This window comes from Piliocolobus tephrosceles, chromosome X (assembly GCF_002776525.5).
Source record: "Piliocolobus tephrosceles isolate RC106 chromosome X, ASM277652v3, whole genome shotgun sequence".
NCBI lineage: Eukaryota > Metazoa > Chordata > Mammalia > Primates > Cercopithecidae > Piliocolobus > Piliocolobus tephrosceles.
The window spans coordinates 3,731,915-3,748,616 of NC_045455.1; the positions used below are offsets into that span (position 1 = coordinate 3,731,915).

Here is a 16,702-nt window from a genome sequence, read left to right on the forward strand (position 1 = left end):
GGGGATTATTATTATTATTTTCTTTTCTGTTTCAAACACAGTTAATTCAGTTCAGCTTCCATTTGGGGACAACTTCTTATACTCTGTAGACCACATGGTCTATGGGGAAGAGGCTAAAAGGACTTTCAAAAGTGACTTGGTTTTCATGAAGTTTGTCTACAGTTTTAGGAGCATAAATAATAAATTCACCCCCAACTCCAAGAGCTTGCTGGGGTCCTTTTCTTCTGCATTGGTCTGGGGTACCTGTGTTGCTGTTGTCCATGGCTGGTCTACTTCTGTGAGAGAGACCGAGACCCCCACCTTTCTTTCCTTTGAGAACTCCCAGCCATATTCCCCGTCTTCCAAGTGGAGACTGCCTTCGTGACCGACTTTCGTCATCGTGACCATTTGGGTTAAGTGTGTGCCTCACAGGCAGACAGCACAGGCATTGCTCCAGGAACTTGGAACTCATTGACCCTAGAACATCAATGAGGGGAAAACCAGGAAGAGGACGAGTATCGCACAGAATGTACCAGTTATTCCCGTTCTGGAATCTGAAGCAGATGGAATGGGAACTCATCTGTGGGGTCATCCAGACATGGCGAGAATGCAGAGCCCTCATAAAGGCCCTGAGATGTGCAGCCATCAGGGGGCCGGTGGAGTCCACCAGTCTGCATATAGCTTTAGATTTTTCTGGGAGTCCAGATACAAGATGTAATTCCTCAGGAAATGATGAAATGGTGACATAGCTTTTCACATGTCAGGTCACCAATGTAATTGTGAACCTAGGTAACCTGCATTATTTATGTACCCCTTTTAAACATAGTAATTTACAACAGAGAATTAAGACTTGCATTACTTAAGGCTTTTATTTTAATTCACTATTTCAAGCTTATACATTACACCTGAGTGAAAGGGGTACTCAGGTCATCTTTTGTACTTTTTTTTTTTTTTTCTTTTTAGCAGTGAACCCTTGAATTGCAGCTAAAATACCTTGATATGCCAGGGTGAAACCCAGCACGGGCCCTTATATAACAGAAAGGACCTGAATAGTGATATTTCAAAACAGGATTTTATTTAGCAAAGTAAGCATACATCTTAGGATATTTGTTTGTCATTCTTGTCATTCTAAAGGCTAGTTGTTGTTGTTGTTGTTTATTTTCTTTTGTTTTTAACAAAACCATTTACATAAAATGCTAGGCCACCCAGAATGTGACACAAAAATCATGGTCTTAGGCATCTTTTGTTCTGAAAAGTTGACCCTAATTTAGATATTTCTGGAATGATCAATTTTTTAGAATTGCCTTCTGGGGCCAGAATTGATAATAAAGTTCCCTACACAAATAAAGCCATACATGTTTTTGGTCTGGGATTTAAAATAATACTTGTTTATGAAAAAGTGTAAGGTGGTGGGGGAAGGCCGGGGGTCGGGGGTCAGTCCTTTCTCATCTCTGATTTTCCTCAGTGTTCGTTAGTACCTGAAGTGGTCCCCAGGGTAAAACTACCCACCCGCCTGTCACCAGCACCTGCCGGGGGTGTTTCTATACCAAAAGCACAAGAAGCTTCTTGACCCCAGCGTCCATAGTCACAGCCCTGCAGCCTCTTATCTGCAGTCCCAGGCAATGGAGGCATTCATGGATGGCTTAAGGGCACAGTTCCAGGAATTTCATTTTTATAACCTCCCTCAAACTGCAGAAAGATGAGCTTCTGAGATTTTATCAATGTTTCGGAAAACTCCAGATCACCACATAGCCATGTTCAGCTTCAATCCCTTGAATCCCTGCTTAATCTGCTCTCTCCCAGAAAGCAGCAATTGACTCACAAGTCGCAAATCCACACTGCTTCAGGCTGGTGTTGAGTTTCTGCCAGCTAAGCCCAGATGACTGCTGGACGTTTCCTAAATGGACTCAGCAGATACATGAGGCTTAGCCTGGTGGGTTTTCCTTTTGATATCTGTAAGAGGGGATGAAACATAGCAGAGTTTAAAGAACGGAGACGTGTTTCTCAACTTGGCTCAAACTCAAACAGGTTGTAGGCAGTGGCATAATCCCAGCAAAGAGGCTGTCCCGGAACCCCAGGGACTTGGAGATGACCTGGTGATGGAATAGCTGGTCTGGACAGCTCCAGGTGCCAGGTGCCAGCGCACTCCCCAGAGTCTCCGGCTCTTCCCTGGCTACTCTGTGATGTGGGGCAGTCAGGCACTCATTGCCGAGTTCCCCGTTTGGGGCTTTGTCGCACAGCGCAGTTGTGCACAAACGCACTGTGAGTTGAGGTGCGCGGTGCCACCGGATTTCCAGCTACAGTTGTTATTTAAGGTTGCTTCCATGGGCAACACCAGTAACAGCACCAAGAATACAACCGTAATTGGGTCCTGATTTCATCAATTCTAAGATGTGCATTTATTAATGTTTTAACAACTCTGAAATTGGGATAGATCTAACAACTGATAATGTGTCATTGTTTAATTAGTGCCATTCTTTATTTCTTAGTATGGGCTTTACAGTTGATGTCATCTTAGATGGAACACAGCTCACATCAGGCTCAGTGCTACGGGAGCCGGGTGTGAGCTGCAGGTAGGGCTGCCCCCGAAGCCCTCAGCGGGTACCGCGGAGACACAGGAGTAAACAAGGAGAAACGTGATAAGCCTGACAGTAGAGACATGCAGTCAGCTTTTTGCAGGAGCCAGGTAGGGAGCAGGTGACCCTCAGCTGGGGATTAGACACATGGCAGTGCTGGCTGAGTTAGGGACCTCTGGTGAGGTCTCTCAGTACTAGTATTTGTCTATTTTGGAAGAACTTCCTGGAGCACAGGTTACAGATTTTTCGCCTCATCTCTTTGGATGCCTCTGAATGGTCACCACAACCCAGATTATGAAGCAAATCTGTGCACATGGATTGATTTAAAATGTTAGGAGGTTATGAGAGTGTAGGCTGAAAATTGCCTAAAATGTGAGTCAGAGAAAAACACAGACCCATCATCTCTGGAGTTTGCTTGGACTGTTGTCAGCTGTTCCCTTTTCCAAAATATAAAATTGAGAACAGCTTACTGTCTTGGAGGCACTTGTTCAGATTTAGCTTTACAAAATAAATATCTCCAGATGTGATTGTTTTATGCAGAAGTCTCCATGGCAATGCAGCTGAGGCTTGGATATGTTGTTAAAAATATACACTTTGCATGATCACAATACTATTAGTGGCATGATTTTATTTTCAGGAAATGACAATCACCTGAAGTGGAATATAAGTAAACATTTTATATCAGACTTAAAACAGAGCCTCTAATAAAGCTTATTAACCCAATTATTCATCTCATACCTCTTTACATTCTGTCCACAATACCTGTGTCTGTCATGGTTTAAACCTGGGATTCTTCTAAGGAAACTACAAATGCGTATATGTACCGACATATTTCTCTCTTTTCATGTGATGGCAATTTTACATAATGGAAGTTGAAATTGGGTTCTAATTTCCACTTTGTCCTAGCATGTTATAATAAACCTTCTAATTCAGTTTCCACATCTGTAAATGGGGATGGCACTCTCCATCTTGAAATGATTGTTATGATCATTAAATAGGATGATAGCTGACTGCGTGGCACCTGATAGGTGTTTGAACACGTGACAGCTCGCTTCCTCTCCAGCTTTTATCACATGCTTGGATTCATGTCTTTGCATTTTTAACATTAAACTTTATGTTAGAAGTGACCTACAGGCTGGGCACCGTGGCTCCTGCCTATAATCCCAGCACTTTGGGAGACTGAGGCAGGTGGATCACCTGAGGTCAGGAGTTTGAGACCAGCCTGGTCAACATGATGAAACACCATCTCTACTAAAAATACAAAAAGTTAGCCGGGTATGGTGGCGGGTGCCTGTACTACCAGCTACTTGGGATGCTGAGGAAGGAGAATCACTTGAACCCGGGAGGTGGAGGTTGCAGTGAGCCGAGATCACGCCATTGCACTCCAGCCTGGGCAACAAAAGCAACACTTTGTCTCAAAAAAAAAAAAGTGAACTACAAGAATATTTTGTTGTTGACTGTTCTTTAATGGGACATTCAAGCTTTAATTGAATTAAAAAAGGAGTTCTTTAAGATTTGGGCTTAAAAATCAGCTCATTCCTTTATTCGGTCTCTGTACAAACTTTTTTTGCATGCCCGTGTGCCCTTGGGACCGCGCCGTTGGGAGCTCTCAGCCTCCCATGGTCTTAGGTCTGACACCTCTAAATAAGAAGGACGACATTTTGGTAGCGTTGCAAATAGGGGTGGTGCCCTATTAAACTAATCCCCGAGGGAGCCAACTTCAAATAGAAATTAACAAAGGACAAAAAGTATAGGTGACATTGTTCACTTTTTGGACTGAGTAACACTTTGATTTGTTCTACTCAAGGATCTTTTTTTTGTCTATTTGGGCTGGGGATCTGCACCCTAAGTGGAATAGCATGACGGCCCCATGAAAACCAGTGCAGATAGGACTGTGTCCGAAGGACAGGGCGGGCTTTGCTTATAAACAAGTCAAGATGCCAGAACCCCCTCCATTTTTGTATCAGCCTCGCTTTGAAAGTGTTCTTCTATTTAAAGATGTTTTCTCTTCCTTCCAGGGTGGCTGTGCTGGCTCTGGCTGTGGCAAATGTGACTGCCATGGAGTGAAGGGACAGAAGGTGAGTTGCCGAAATGTAAATCACAACATTTCGTTTTGAATTGAACGGTAAGTACTACACTAACAGTAACCGCATCATCAGCAATTCAGGTGAAAGCCTTATTACTGTTTTGATAATTTCCCCAGAGCAATACAAATGAAGCCAAACCAGGCTTGACATTACTTCTGAGTAGTAATATTATTATAATAGCTATTCTCCAAAGAATGTCACAGTATGTGGCAATTAACTTAGAAAAAGATATTTGGTTTATTTTCCTTTTTGACTCTAAGAATAACAAGTATATTGGCAGAAAATCTGTTGAATCTATTGTACTTTTTGGAATTGATGTATAAGAACTAATTTTAGCATTTTTCCGGAAAAAGAATGATGTCCTATTTTACTTGAGGGCCATCTCTTCAAATTAGTATTTTGAAACCATCTTTTAATCCATCACACGCTTGTCTAGATTTATTTATAAAAATATTGCTTGGGAAACTTAGTGTTTCCCAAACGTAAAATTAAAATATATTTCCAAGCAGACTCTTCCCCTCCCTCTCATTTAAGAATCAGGGCTCCAGATAAAAATAAGTTTCTCTGGAAGGCAAGTTGAATCTGTGCATTTCAGTTGGTTGGAAAGAGGGCGCCTGTCTGTTTTTTATCCCGGGAACAGTGCAGCGTCCTGGTTCCATCTGTGGGTCACCGTGGAAACCAGGTGTGGCCGTGAGGAAATACCACCACCTTAAGCCACTTGGCTTCTGGTGCAGGTGCGCGCAGCAGGTTGGGACCCTGTAGAATGGAGTGTGTTCTGTGGGATACTGTTTCCAGAAAACTGAAGGTGTCATTCTGGCCAGAGTGTGAATTCTTACTTCCCTCCCCGGGATGCCAGAGGTTTTATGGGACCACAGACTGATGCTTTTGAAATTCAGCAAATTCTAGTTTACAGACAATTCTGTGGTTTCTTTTTGGCTGTTTGCTGAAATGCCAACATTATTATTTTAAAAAATATGCCTGATAGTTGGTGGCACTAGTGTCACCTGGATGGTTTTGGAATGAATGGAGTATGTGAGGAAAGTATCACATCTTTTCTTATCAACTCTGATTTATCTTCATGCGCTGTTTGTTCTCTTACCTTGGAATTGTTTCTAGCGGTTTCCAGTATGCATGTTTAAGAGTTATTTTAAAGTAGAGGCAAGTGTTTCTCATGCCACAGACATTTTGTTAAAAACCTAACTTGAAATATACATGTGAGCTCACCAAACTCATAAAAATGTCCTTAAAATTATACAATGGAGAACTCTGGGCTGCCGACAAAGACGAAGTTAAGGCCTGTATCATGATTACTCTGTTTTCCATGTGACTTTGAAAGCATCAGGGCTGGAGCCAAGTTGGCCCTGCTCCCTCCTAGGGACAGGAGGGTTGATGTCCACCTTCGTTTCCATTTGGCCTTGGTGGCCCTTCCTTGGCTCTGGAGCTTTACAGACTTTCTTATTCTATCCACATCTATAAACTTACATATATTTTTTAGGCCAGGTGTGGTGGCTCATGCCTGTAATCCTAGCAGTTTGGCAGGCTGAGGCAGGAGGATCACTGGAAGTCAGGAGTTTGAGAACACCCTGGCCAACATGGCGAAACTCAGTCTCTACTAAAAGTACAAAAATCAGCCCGGCGTGGTGGCGCACGCCTTTAGTTCCAGCTACTCAGGAGGTTGAGACAGGAGAATAGCTTGAACTCAGGAGGCGGAGGTTGCAGTGAACCAAGAACGCGCCATTGCACTCTAGCCTAGGCAACAGAGCAAGGCTCTAACTCAGAACTGAAAAACCGAAAAGCTTGTAATTTTTTTAGCCTAATTTATTTCAGTTTTTCCCAAAAATCCACTTATCAAGACATGACAAGGGAGAATCATAGGGTGTAGCCTTCCCTACCTGTCAATTGACATCTCCACAACCTGATCACACCCCTCAGAGCCAAGCCGCTTCCACTCCAAGTGGGCTACATGTGTGTGGGGGAGACAGGGAAGGCGGTGTCCAGCACCTGGCCTGAAGGAAAGGGGCCTCCAACATTTTATCCCAACATTGCCCAAGGAGGAGCCCTTGCTGGGGGCGGCCCCCTCTGCCCAGGCGAGGTCTGTGCCTGTCCTGGCTTGGAGCCTGCGTGGGGCCTGCCCCCTGCTTAGGACAGGAAGGCAGAGAAGTTGTGGGGCCATATGGAAGTTGTGTCCCGAGGGAGGTTCCATGCCAGCTTCCTGCAGGGGCCAGCTTTAGCCTTGACACTGGGAGTCAGCAGAGTCCAGGCCGGGACTGGGATGGAAGGAGCAGGATCCTGCTCTTCTCCTTGTGTGGCCTTAGCCAGGTTTCCCACCAAGGGACCCAGGCCAGGGAGCCCAGCACCTCCAGGACTTTTTTCAGCCTGATCTGCTCCTCTACACGCCTACTTCTCCATTGCCAACTTTGGGGTTCTTACTGTTTAAAAATATATTTTTTTAAATTCCATAAAGAACATTTAAAATAAAACGCTAGCAAGCTCTACCTTAGACCATTCTGAATTTGTGACTTAAAAGGCAATGACGATTGAATGGGTTCAGAAGGCCTCTTGAAATCTAGGCCTAGGACAATAGCCGAATGGTTTAGTATTATATCATTTTAACAAAAATAGAGAAGGTCTATTTTTTTCTCATCTTGAGCATAAACATTTCGGGTCCTATGGTTCACACAGCATTGAGAAGGGGAAAGAGCCCTTCCTCCCACTGACAGAGGAAATTTTAAACTTCCCCTTATTGTCTTGGAAGTCCTGTTAAAATAATCAATTTAATGATGTGAAATGCCTCAAGCTTCACTGAGATAGGGTTTCCGAGCTGGTTCCCCTTCTCTCATCCCAAAGTCAGCCAAGAAAGAAATGTACTCTAGGCTGGCAGGTCAGGAGAAGAAATGGATCTTCCTGAGTGGCCGCCACCTTCCACCCACTTTCAGAGAGTCTCAGCCCTAGAAATGCTGACCAAGTGTAAAAACAAAATGACTAAAGGGGTTGGAATAATGGAATGCAAATCTACTGGTTTAAAGCACTGGTCTGCTGATGAGCTGCAACTGAACGTCTTCTATCCTCATAGAAATTATTTTGATATTTCCAAATGTCTACACATTAAATTGATTTTGATTGGTTGTTCTTAAAACAGGACAGTAGGAGGCACAGCTCAGATGCAGCTGAAGTTACCAAACTGGGTCAGAATGTCACAGCCTTAGAAATTTGGAAATTATTATCTCTGAGACATATTTTCCCAGGTCTCTTGGAAGAACACTTTGACACTATTATTTGCAAACCATCAGTATCCTCAACAGAAACTGGAATATCTCCAGTACAAATCTCTTTTGACTAAGTTCTGCTGTCTAAGGAGATATGACAGAATGGACAAAATGTCTTATATTCTGTAGACACTATAAATACATTTTAGTGCAACAGATCATTGCTGGTGTTACAATCTCATAGTCTTCATGTAATCAATAAATACTAGGTAGCTTGATCGGAGTTCAGCAGTTAAATTCAGCAGACTTCTACTGGATTTCAGAGCGTCTCTGCTGAGTTGTTTATTTTCTCACTTGCCTGGAAGGCCACGCATATCTTCAGATGTTTTCTGTTAGGTAATTAATTTGGCATTGCACACAGTGGCTCTGTGCTTCTCCAGAGACTGCAGCAGTGTGGGAATGCTATCTCCTTGTACTGATTAGGGTTTTGAATGCTTGCCTTCACGGAAATAGCCAAAAGTTAAGCTCTTCTTTTGCTTGATAATCTGATTTTCTCAACTATTTAAGATAGTAGGAAAGGTAACACATTCCCAGAAGTTACTGCTATATGCTAAGGAAATTAACCATTTATGTTTTGCTAAAATAGAGTTTGCACAAGACGTCTTTCAAATAATCTAACCTGGGAGCCCACGTTTCCATAACACTATCACCATAATCTGTGACCCTACAGGGTCCAAAAAAGGGAATTTAAAGTTAAACTAGAGATGGAAGACTGGTGCACATAAATAAATAACAAGGCGAGAGTAAATCATCAAATTCCAGGAGAAGCCTTTGAGAAAACAAATACAACAGTCTTTCTGAGAAGGAAGTGATCCCTGGGACCTGGAGCATAAAATCAAGGGACAACTTCCCCGATTCAGCAGGACCCCAGCCTCTCACGTCCTCATTAATTCGCCAGGCTTGCTTGGATATAGACTAGGTTCATCTGTCACACATATGTGTGAAGACACATGTTAATTGAACTGCATGAATCAGAGAACACAGCTCTTGGGACCAGTTGATACAGGCTGTCATAACAAAGGTTTGAGGGTTTCTACTATAATGACTCTCAAAAGGGACATTCCCAAGTCACAGTCTTGTGAGCAGAGTCTTAATTGAGCAGAATTCTAGTGAATAGTGACAACTGTGTGGGTATCTCATATCTTCTTTTAATACTTTAACCCTGCTGATACCCAGATCCTTGGCAAAGATGGAGAGAAGCAGCACATTATCCTGTTATTACTAATTAGATTGTCTACAAATCACAGCTCCTGTTCACATTGGCTCTGCACTGCAATAATATTGTCATCAGATAGAACAACCAAAGATTGCTTTCCAAGCAGAGAACTTTGAAAATGGCATTGCTGTCTGTTTGTCTAAAGTGTGTACCTTATCTGATTTGAAAGGGCTGGAGAAGTCTGTGGCCAATCTGGAAGTGATTTCATTTCTGGCCCAGGAAATCTGGGAAGAATCTAATGTTGTGTATGGCTGAGTTTGTACAGGATACCCTTTCGCTTGTTATGGCAAACAGTTTGTAGCTTTACCAGCCATTTAGCGTCTAGATATTTGACACAATTGGTGTATGTCCATGCCATAGCTCTGTAGGAACCTGCCTCTCTGCATCTCAACATTCAGCTGTAGCTGCTGCTTTTACACAACAGATCTAGGCCAGGATAGAAAAATCCTGGCTTGTGAGTGTCAGAGCAAGAAAGAGAAAGAGACTGTATCTTGGGCCAGGCCTGGGGCTGAGTGTGTTTTGTGCACATTATGATAATATCTATGATACAGTGGAAGAAACCAGCCAGCCCAGGCTTTTTCCACTTGGTGGTATTGACAGTTCGAGTGGGATAATTTTGGTTGTGGGTCTGTCCTGTCCATTGTAGGACGTTGAGCAGCATCCCAACCTTTACACATTAGATGCCAGGAGCACTCCCACCCCAGCAATCGTGACATAAATATATCTCCAGCTGTTGCTCAATGTCTCCTGGTGGGGGAAGGGGGTGCAGACTCACCCTGGATTAAGAACCGATGAACTAACCCGTCTTCTATAGCTAATAAAACACGAATAACAGGATTCAGGCACTAACCAGAGCACGACTCAGTTTCTGCTTCTTCAGATAAGCAGATCCTAATCTGAGGGAGTTGGGCCAGCTGAAGACACGGCTCAGAATATCCCGAGGTCTTGAGCAAGTTCCTTTCCTCTTACTCTGTGGTGGACCCACCGCGCCCCTGGCCGCTCGCCAAGGACAGCAAGCCTTCTGAAGCCTTCCTCTAATGGGTCGGGACGGGGAGGACTGCTGGAGGACTGCAAAGAAATAAGCCTACTCCTCTGGGGCCCTGGGCAGACCTCCCAGTTCCTGTTCTAAAGGAGTCAACCTGGGCCTCCAGCCTGGTTCAACAAATAACCCACAGCAAGCCCCTCATGTGTGACAAGGGGCAGGTCAGACAGTCAGCAGCCACTCCTGCCCCACTGTCCCCTCCTAAGACAGGTTAGGGGTGCCGAGCCCAGCAAAACGTGCATCCCCCCCATTCGGGAGTGCTTTTCCCTGTGCGTTAGGAGTAAAGACCTCTCTAAGGGAAGGCATTTTGAAGTCAGCCTGTTTCAGGCCTGTGAGAGGGCTGCAGAAACACCCCCAGCGTGAGCCCTGGGTCACCCCACGGCCCCTGCCTTTCAGAAATCCTGGTGTAGACTCCACTCCACAGGAAGCTCCTTGCTCTGCTTCAAGGCCGGTGGTCTTCACTGCGTCTCCGCGATTCCCCAGGACGCGGGCACGGCCTTGCTTCTCACGCGTCCTCTCTTTGACTCACAGTCGTCGACTTGTGCCTCTGCCTCCTCCACATCTGGAAAAGGCGCCTTCTTTTCCCTTTCCACAGACTCCTGACAGCTGGAGAGGGGCTGCCTCTGTCGGCCCTTACATACATGATTGATTCATCAAATCCTTACATACATGATTGATTCATCAAATCCTTACATACATGATTGATTCATCCAATCCTTACATACATGATTGATTCATCAAATCCTTACATACATGATTGATTCATCAAATCCTTGCATACATGATTGATTCATCAAATCCTTACATACATGATTAATTAATCAACGCGTGTTTTTCAGTTGTTACTTTGCTGGGCACTTTGAGAGATGCAAAATAAGCATTCTGGGTATATTTCTCTCAAGGACATACAAAATAAGAAGAAAAATGTTATCTGTAAGGAATGCCATACATCTAACACCTAAATACAAGAAGAGAAGAGGCCAGATCTTCCAGTGTGTTGAGTTAGATAGGCCATTTTACATTGATTGTTTTTTATTAGCTCCCAATGCCAGAGACATTGCAGCGTCCACATGAGAAGGAGTTTAGGCTTGAGCCTGCATGCTGTTTTTTAACACATCATCTGCAACATTCTAGTCATTTTTGTGCTATATTGTAACAGTTGTCAAAGTGCCTTAGAATCTAACATTGTCTTTAAGGTAAGGGACTCACTTTTCCCCAAGATCACAAATCTAGGGTATTTTCTTAGTTGTAATTAAATCTTAGATGAAATTCCTTTTTGAGACAGGGACTGTACTTTATATTTTTGGAGAATTCAATAATCTTCAATTTATAAATATATTTATTTCCATGGTCTTTCCTCTGATTTACACATGGGTAACAATAGACATAGTTTTAGCCTTGTTTTCATTATGAAATTAAAACATACAAGGACAGAGTGCTTTAAATATTCCACTGTATAGATGGGCTGGCTCTCCTTTCATTCCTTGTTATTCCTAGTATCTGTGTAGAATAGATTTGCATCTCCAGTAATTATTAAAGAACAATCATTATATTCTTGTATGATTATCTTTCTTGCATGTCTTCTTTCTTGTATGTGTTATTTTTAACAGAAAATTAAAAAAAATTTCCTGTAAATTATATGAACCATTGTTTTAAATGTTAAAGGTGTTATGCTTCTTCTTAGATACTGAATTACTTACTCAAGCACATGAAAGCGCATGTTTTTGTGTAGACTCTTTGAAACGTTGGATAAATTAATTTATTTGCACTAATAAAGGTGAGTTATTAATAATAACAGTAATTTATTAAGTACTTAATATGTGAGAGGCACTGTGCCAGATTTGACATGAGAATTTCAAATCTAGTCTATTTAAAAAGAAATTCAATGTTCTTACTTATAAGGTGTGAAATATATACCATAAAATCAAAACACACTCAAAATTACTCCTCAGTATACGATACTAAGGGGGTTTAAAAAATAAATATGAGATTTGTTTAGGTCGTAGATTAAGCATATTTGAAATTACTAATATTTTTGAGACCAGTTGAACGCCTTTGTTTATACATGTTTTGAATATTCCTGAGAGACAATAGTGTCTAGTTTAGCCTTTCCCAAAATATGATCATCAGACCATCTTTAGGATGTCAACAGATGTTTCCTCCGGGATGGAAACGGGAAGAGGTTCCAAGGACACAGGCGTTGGGGGAAAACTGAGTTCAGGTTAGACGGACATTTGTTGTTTTGCCTGGGATGTCTCAGAGCCTGTAATAAGATAGTGTATCATGTGGACCTTGCGTGGGTGCCCTGACCTGGAAATTCCCCAGAGTTGCTGAAAGAACTGAATGAAGGATACTGTACATAAAAACACTTAAGACATTTAAAATATCATATGTGGGGACATGTGCATGTCATGTGAATAGGAGCTGCATCTTAAAGCTGCAATAAATGTGAGGAAAGTGTGCTTGTTAGCTCAGTTCTAGACAGATCCATGGACAGAAACACATAGACCTGGATCCCCGTCCAGCTAAGTATTCGCAATCCACAGGTGAAGCCTGGAAACCCAGAGAAATGGACCTGTTCCATCCGTGACAGAAGCACTCCCAGGACCTAAATTAAAGGGATGTTAGAATGTTTTGAGAATCTTGGCAGGACCATTAGGTAGTGTTTGTAGCTTTTGGATGCTTTTGGTGGAGGGAAAATGAGATGGGCTCACTTGGGAGGTCTGCCTGCAGTTTTCATCCAAATTTCTAATCAACGTTGTGGTTTTATCATCCATTTCCGGAATCATTACCCCTTAAAATGTGAGGAAAACGACTCTCCTTTTCTCCAATTCCCCGACTTTTCCAAATACCGCTGCGAGTTTTTGTTGCCAACAGCTTTTCCCGATGTGCATGTACTTACAAACGTCCAAACCCCTCCCTCCCCTCGGCCAGCCTTGCTCGGTCTAGCTCTTATTCAAAGGGGAACATGCGTGAGATGTCACTTTGTTTTTGCCATCTAATGGATTCCAGCCCCCAAAGTATCTGACTTTGACACTTGGGCTCATCTGCAGGGCCCGAGGGTGCCTTCCCTCCCCTCCCGTCGGCTGGCTAAATGGATTAATAGAATACATTCTCTTTCCTTTTCCGTGTTTTGTCTGGCGTTTGCAATGCCAAGATTTTTTTCCAGATGTCCCCTATTTCCTATTTCCACATACCGCACATGAATCATCATCTGGCAGCGGAACCGTGAGAGTCCGTGGGATCGGCGTGGGTTCCCACATTCACCTACTTTTGTCTTTTTTCATAGTTCTTTGAAAACAATTAATTTTTTTAAAAAAACCTGCACGTTATGCACATGTACCCTAGAACTTAAAGTATAATAAAAAAAAAAAAAAAAAAAGTATGCTTGAATCCAAGGGTAAAATATCAACAACATACCCTAGAAAACCCCCTGGAAGCAGATCCATGCTAAATGGTTTATTGTATTCTGCACATGAGGCCTACCCGTCGCTGGCTCCTCCATGCCTTGGACGTCATTGACACACACACATTGCCTTCCCGAACAGGGAGAGTGAGCTGCACGTTCCCGTTTCCAGCTCCGCTTCCTAGTTCTGCCCATCACAAAATGTGCCCTTTTGCCATGCGCTGTGGGGCCTGTTAGACTCAGGAGAGACCATCATGCAAATCGATGGCTCTTGATTTACAGCTGTATCTGGAGCTCACTGAATCTAGCGCAGCTTTAAAAATAGGGAGCTGAGCCGGGCGCGGTGGCTCAAGCCTGTAATCCCAGCACTTTGGGAGGCCGAGACGGGCGGATCACGAGGTCAGGAGATCGAGACCATCCTGGCTAACACGGTGAAACCCCGTCTCTACTAAAAATACAAAAAACTAGCCGGGCGAGGTGGCGGGCGCCTGTAGTCCCAGCTACTGGGAGGCTGAGGCAGGAGAATGGCGGGAACCGAGGAGGCGGCGCTTGCAGTGAGCTGAGATCTGGCCACTGCACTCCAGCCTGGGCGACAGAGCGAGACTCCGTCTCAAAAAAAAAAAAAAAAAATAGGGAGCTGATTCTGTTTCCAAGTTCAGAAGGAGCAGCAGAAAACTAAGTATCTTGAATGGCAGATCCCATGCCGTGGCTTTTAAAGCCCAGAGCACTCTCCGGGAGTACAGGCTGTCGTTGGTGTGGCCCAGCACTGGCAGCCTCTGTCCTGACTATTTATGGGAAAAACTATTTTTTGTAAATATGATCTTGACAAAACATTGGCTGGCAGGAAAATAGCTTTCTTTTCAGGGGAGCAAAATGAGAGTGTATATTTTAATTCAAGATCAAAGACTTAACATAAAACAAACCCTGACAAATGAAAACTGGGCAATGGGATTTTCCTTCTGTTTGTTGGTAGAATACTTTGAGCATTCAAATACGTTTCTAGACAGCAAGTTGTGATGCTAGATAATTATGTAGTGTGGGTGTGGAGAACTGCACGCTCAAAAATGGTATTAACAGAACCCTCATCCTTGTGAAGTGGGTTAACACAATGTGCAATTAAACAAAGGAAGAATTAGTCAGAGTTAATGAGCAAACCAGATGGCTCTGGGGACGTGGTGCCCCTTTGTCAGATTTTTCTTCCTTTGGCAAATCCATTAAACATGGTAAAAGTATACTTGATATAGCTTAGCCTTGGTTAATCACATAGTTTTATGAGTTTAATGCTAACTGGCCCCAAATTCAGTGATTCTGGATTTCTTCCCATGAGAATTTGACAAGAGAAACTAACAGTGATTCCTGGCTAATTTCTAAAAAGCTGTAATGAAGTCGGAAGGGTTAAAGACCCTTGGTAGGGTTTCTCCTTTATTAGATATTTCAACAAATAGGTGAAGGTAATGAATGATAGATGTGAATTTCTTACACACGTCTTGTTAGAGTCCAAGGACTTAACCAGAGAATTTTCTGTGGGTGTCCCACTGTAGCATGTTAAGGCCTTAGGTTAGTTTGCCCTCCTAGGTGAGAAATCCACAACCCCAAGACTTGAGTTGCCAAGTCTGTGGCATGTGGCGATATGCTTGATTTTGAAGTGGTTTCCCCTAGAAGATTGGTAAAGGAATGACATCTGTGTGTAGTACAGCCAGTAAATTCCTTGAGCTGGAGAACCAGTGTCCACTCATCCCACTGCCTCCTTGTCCTGTGGGTTCCTGCCGTACCAGTGGGCCTGGGTGGTGACCAGTGGCAGTCCTGGAGCCTGCCCTATGTGTTCATGATGGAAGATGCTAGCCAGTAGGCAGCACAACTGAACCCCTAAGTGAACACTCTGCTAAGACCTCCGGGGAGGGAGAAGGCACGGATGTGAGAATGGATGTCCCACAGGAAGAAACTGATCTGTAGCGGGCAGGGAAGGGCAAACCGAACAGTCATTCACAGGCCCCAAAAGCTCAGGCAGCCACTCAGGTGCAGAGGCCCATGAGCTACGCCTCCAAACTCCATTGCCCTGTTTGTCATCAGGCTTTTCCTGATTTGGAAATGTTGGTGCTTTGAGAAAGGTCCATGGACAACTGTGCGTCCTCGCTTCCCCCTTCTCACTTCCACGCACAAGACTCCAGAATGTTAAAGGACACATCTCCATGAGTGTGAAACTGGTTGTCACTGTTTGTCTCTTTGTATCCCCATGTGGGGCTCCCCAGTCTCATCGATATGTCCTGGGCAAGGGCAAGGGCACCTCAGTGGACCTTGTTCCCAGATTGACTGTTCCCTCACCACGCGGGTTGGAAATGCTGTGTGTTTTTCTGAGTCAGGGCTTTGGGATGCAGCACCCTGTCTCCAGGTTCTTGGAGTTTTATGGACGCAATGTCATTTATCATCCCGACGGGGCTGATGTGGGTGGCTGTTGTTAGATTCTGCCTACTGATTGGGAGGAGAGGCTGGGTGCCCTGCCCTGAATCTGAATGTAGAGGCCGTGGGTGAAGGAGTGCGCCCTGTCCTGCCTGGACCACACATCGGGAGCCCTGGGAGCAGAGATTCTGGGCTGCTGGAGGCCTCCCCACTTCCACCTCTGCACGTGGAACCTGCATTTCTTCGCAGGAGACCGTGGCTCCACAGGTGTCCTGCCTGCCAGGACAGAGGAACATACCATGGGGGACTTCCAGCAAACATGAGGAACAGCACACCGGCGTGACTGCGGCAGAAAGCAGAGTGGTGTTCTTTTCTTTGGGAGCCTTTGATAGGGACCTGGGCAGGGTGTGGTGGGGGCCGGAGGTGCAGTGGCTTCTGCAGGAGGCTGGGGAGGCTCTCCGTGGTTGTAGAGGAGCTGGACCATCCTGCCCCACCTCACTTGCCCCCTTTACCCTTCTTTCCTTTATAAAATTTCTGCCCTGTCTGTTCATCCCACCACAATTTGTCAATCTTGGAAACTGGGAAATTTCCCATCCACTTTTCCTTTCTCTTCGTTCAGGGCTCATGTACACCTGTGTGATTTTCCAGGGTATCACGACAAGCCCTGATGACTGGCGCCTGCCACCTGTGTGCTTTGTCCTCTCTACCTCACATGTGTGCGTGCACACGCCAC

At 44.2% G+C, this 16,702-nt stretch overlaps 1 protein-coding gene across 2 annotated transcripts in view; it reads left to right on the forward strand.

Annotated features, from left to right (window-relative positions):
• The window catches only part of COL4A1 (collagen type IV alpha 1 chain), a 152,480-nt gene that overhangs the window by 56,666 nt on the left and 79,112 nt on the right, over positions 1–16,702 (forward strand). For both annotated transcript variants that reach the window (XM_023217643.1, XM_023217644.1), the window contains exon 2: positions 4,574–4,633. In XM_023217643.1, the coding sequence (XP_023073411.1) occupies positions 4,574–4,633 (60 nt within the window). The remainder of the gene's footprint in view (positions 1–4,573; positions 4,634–16,702) is intronic.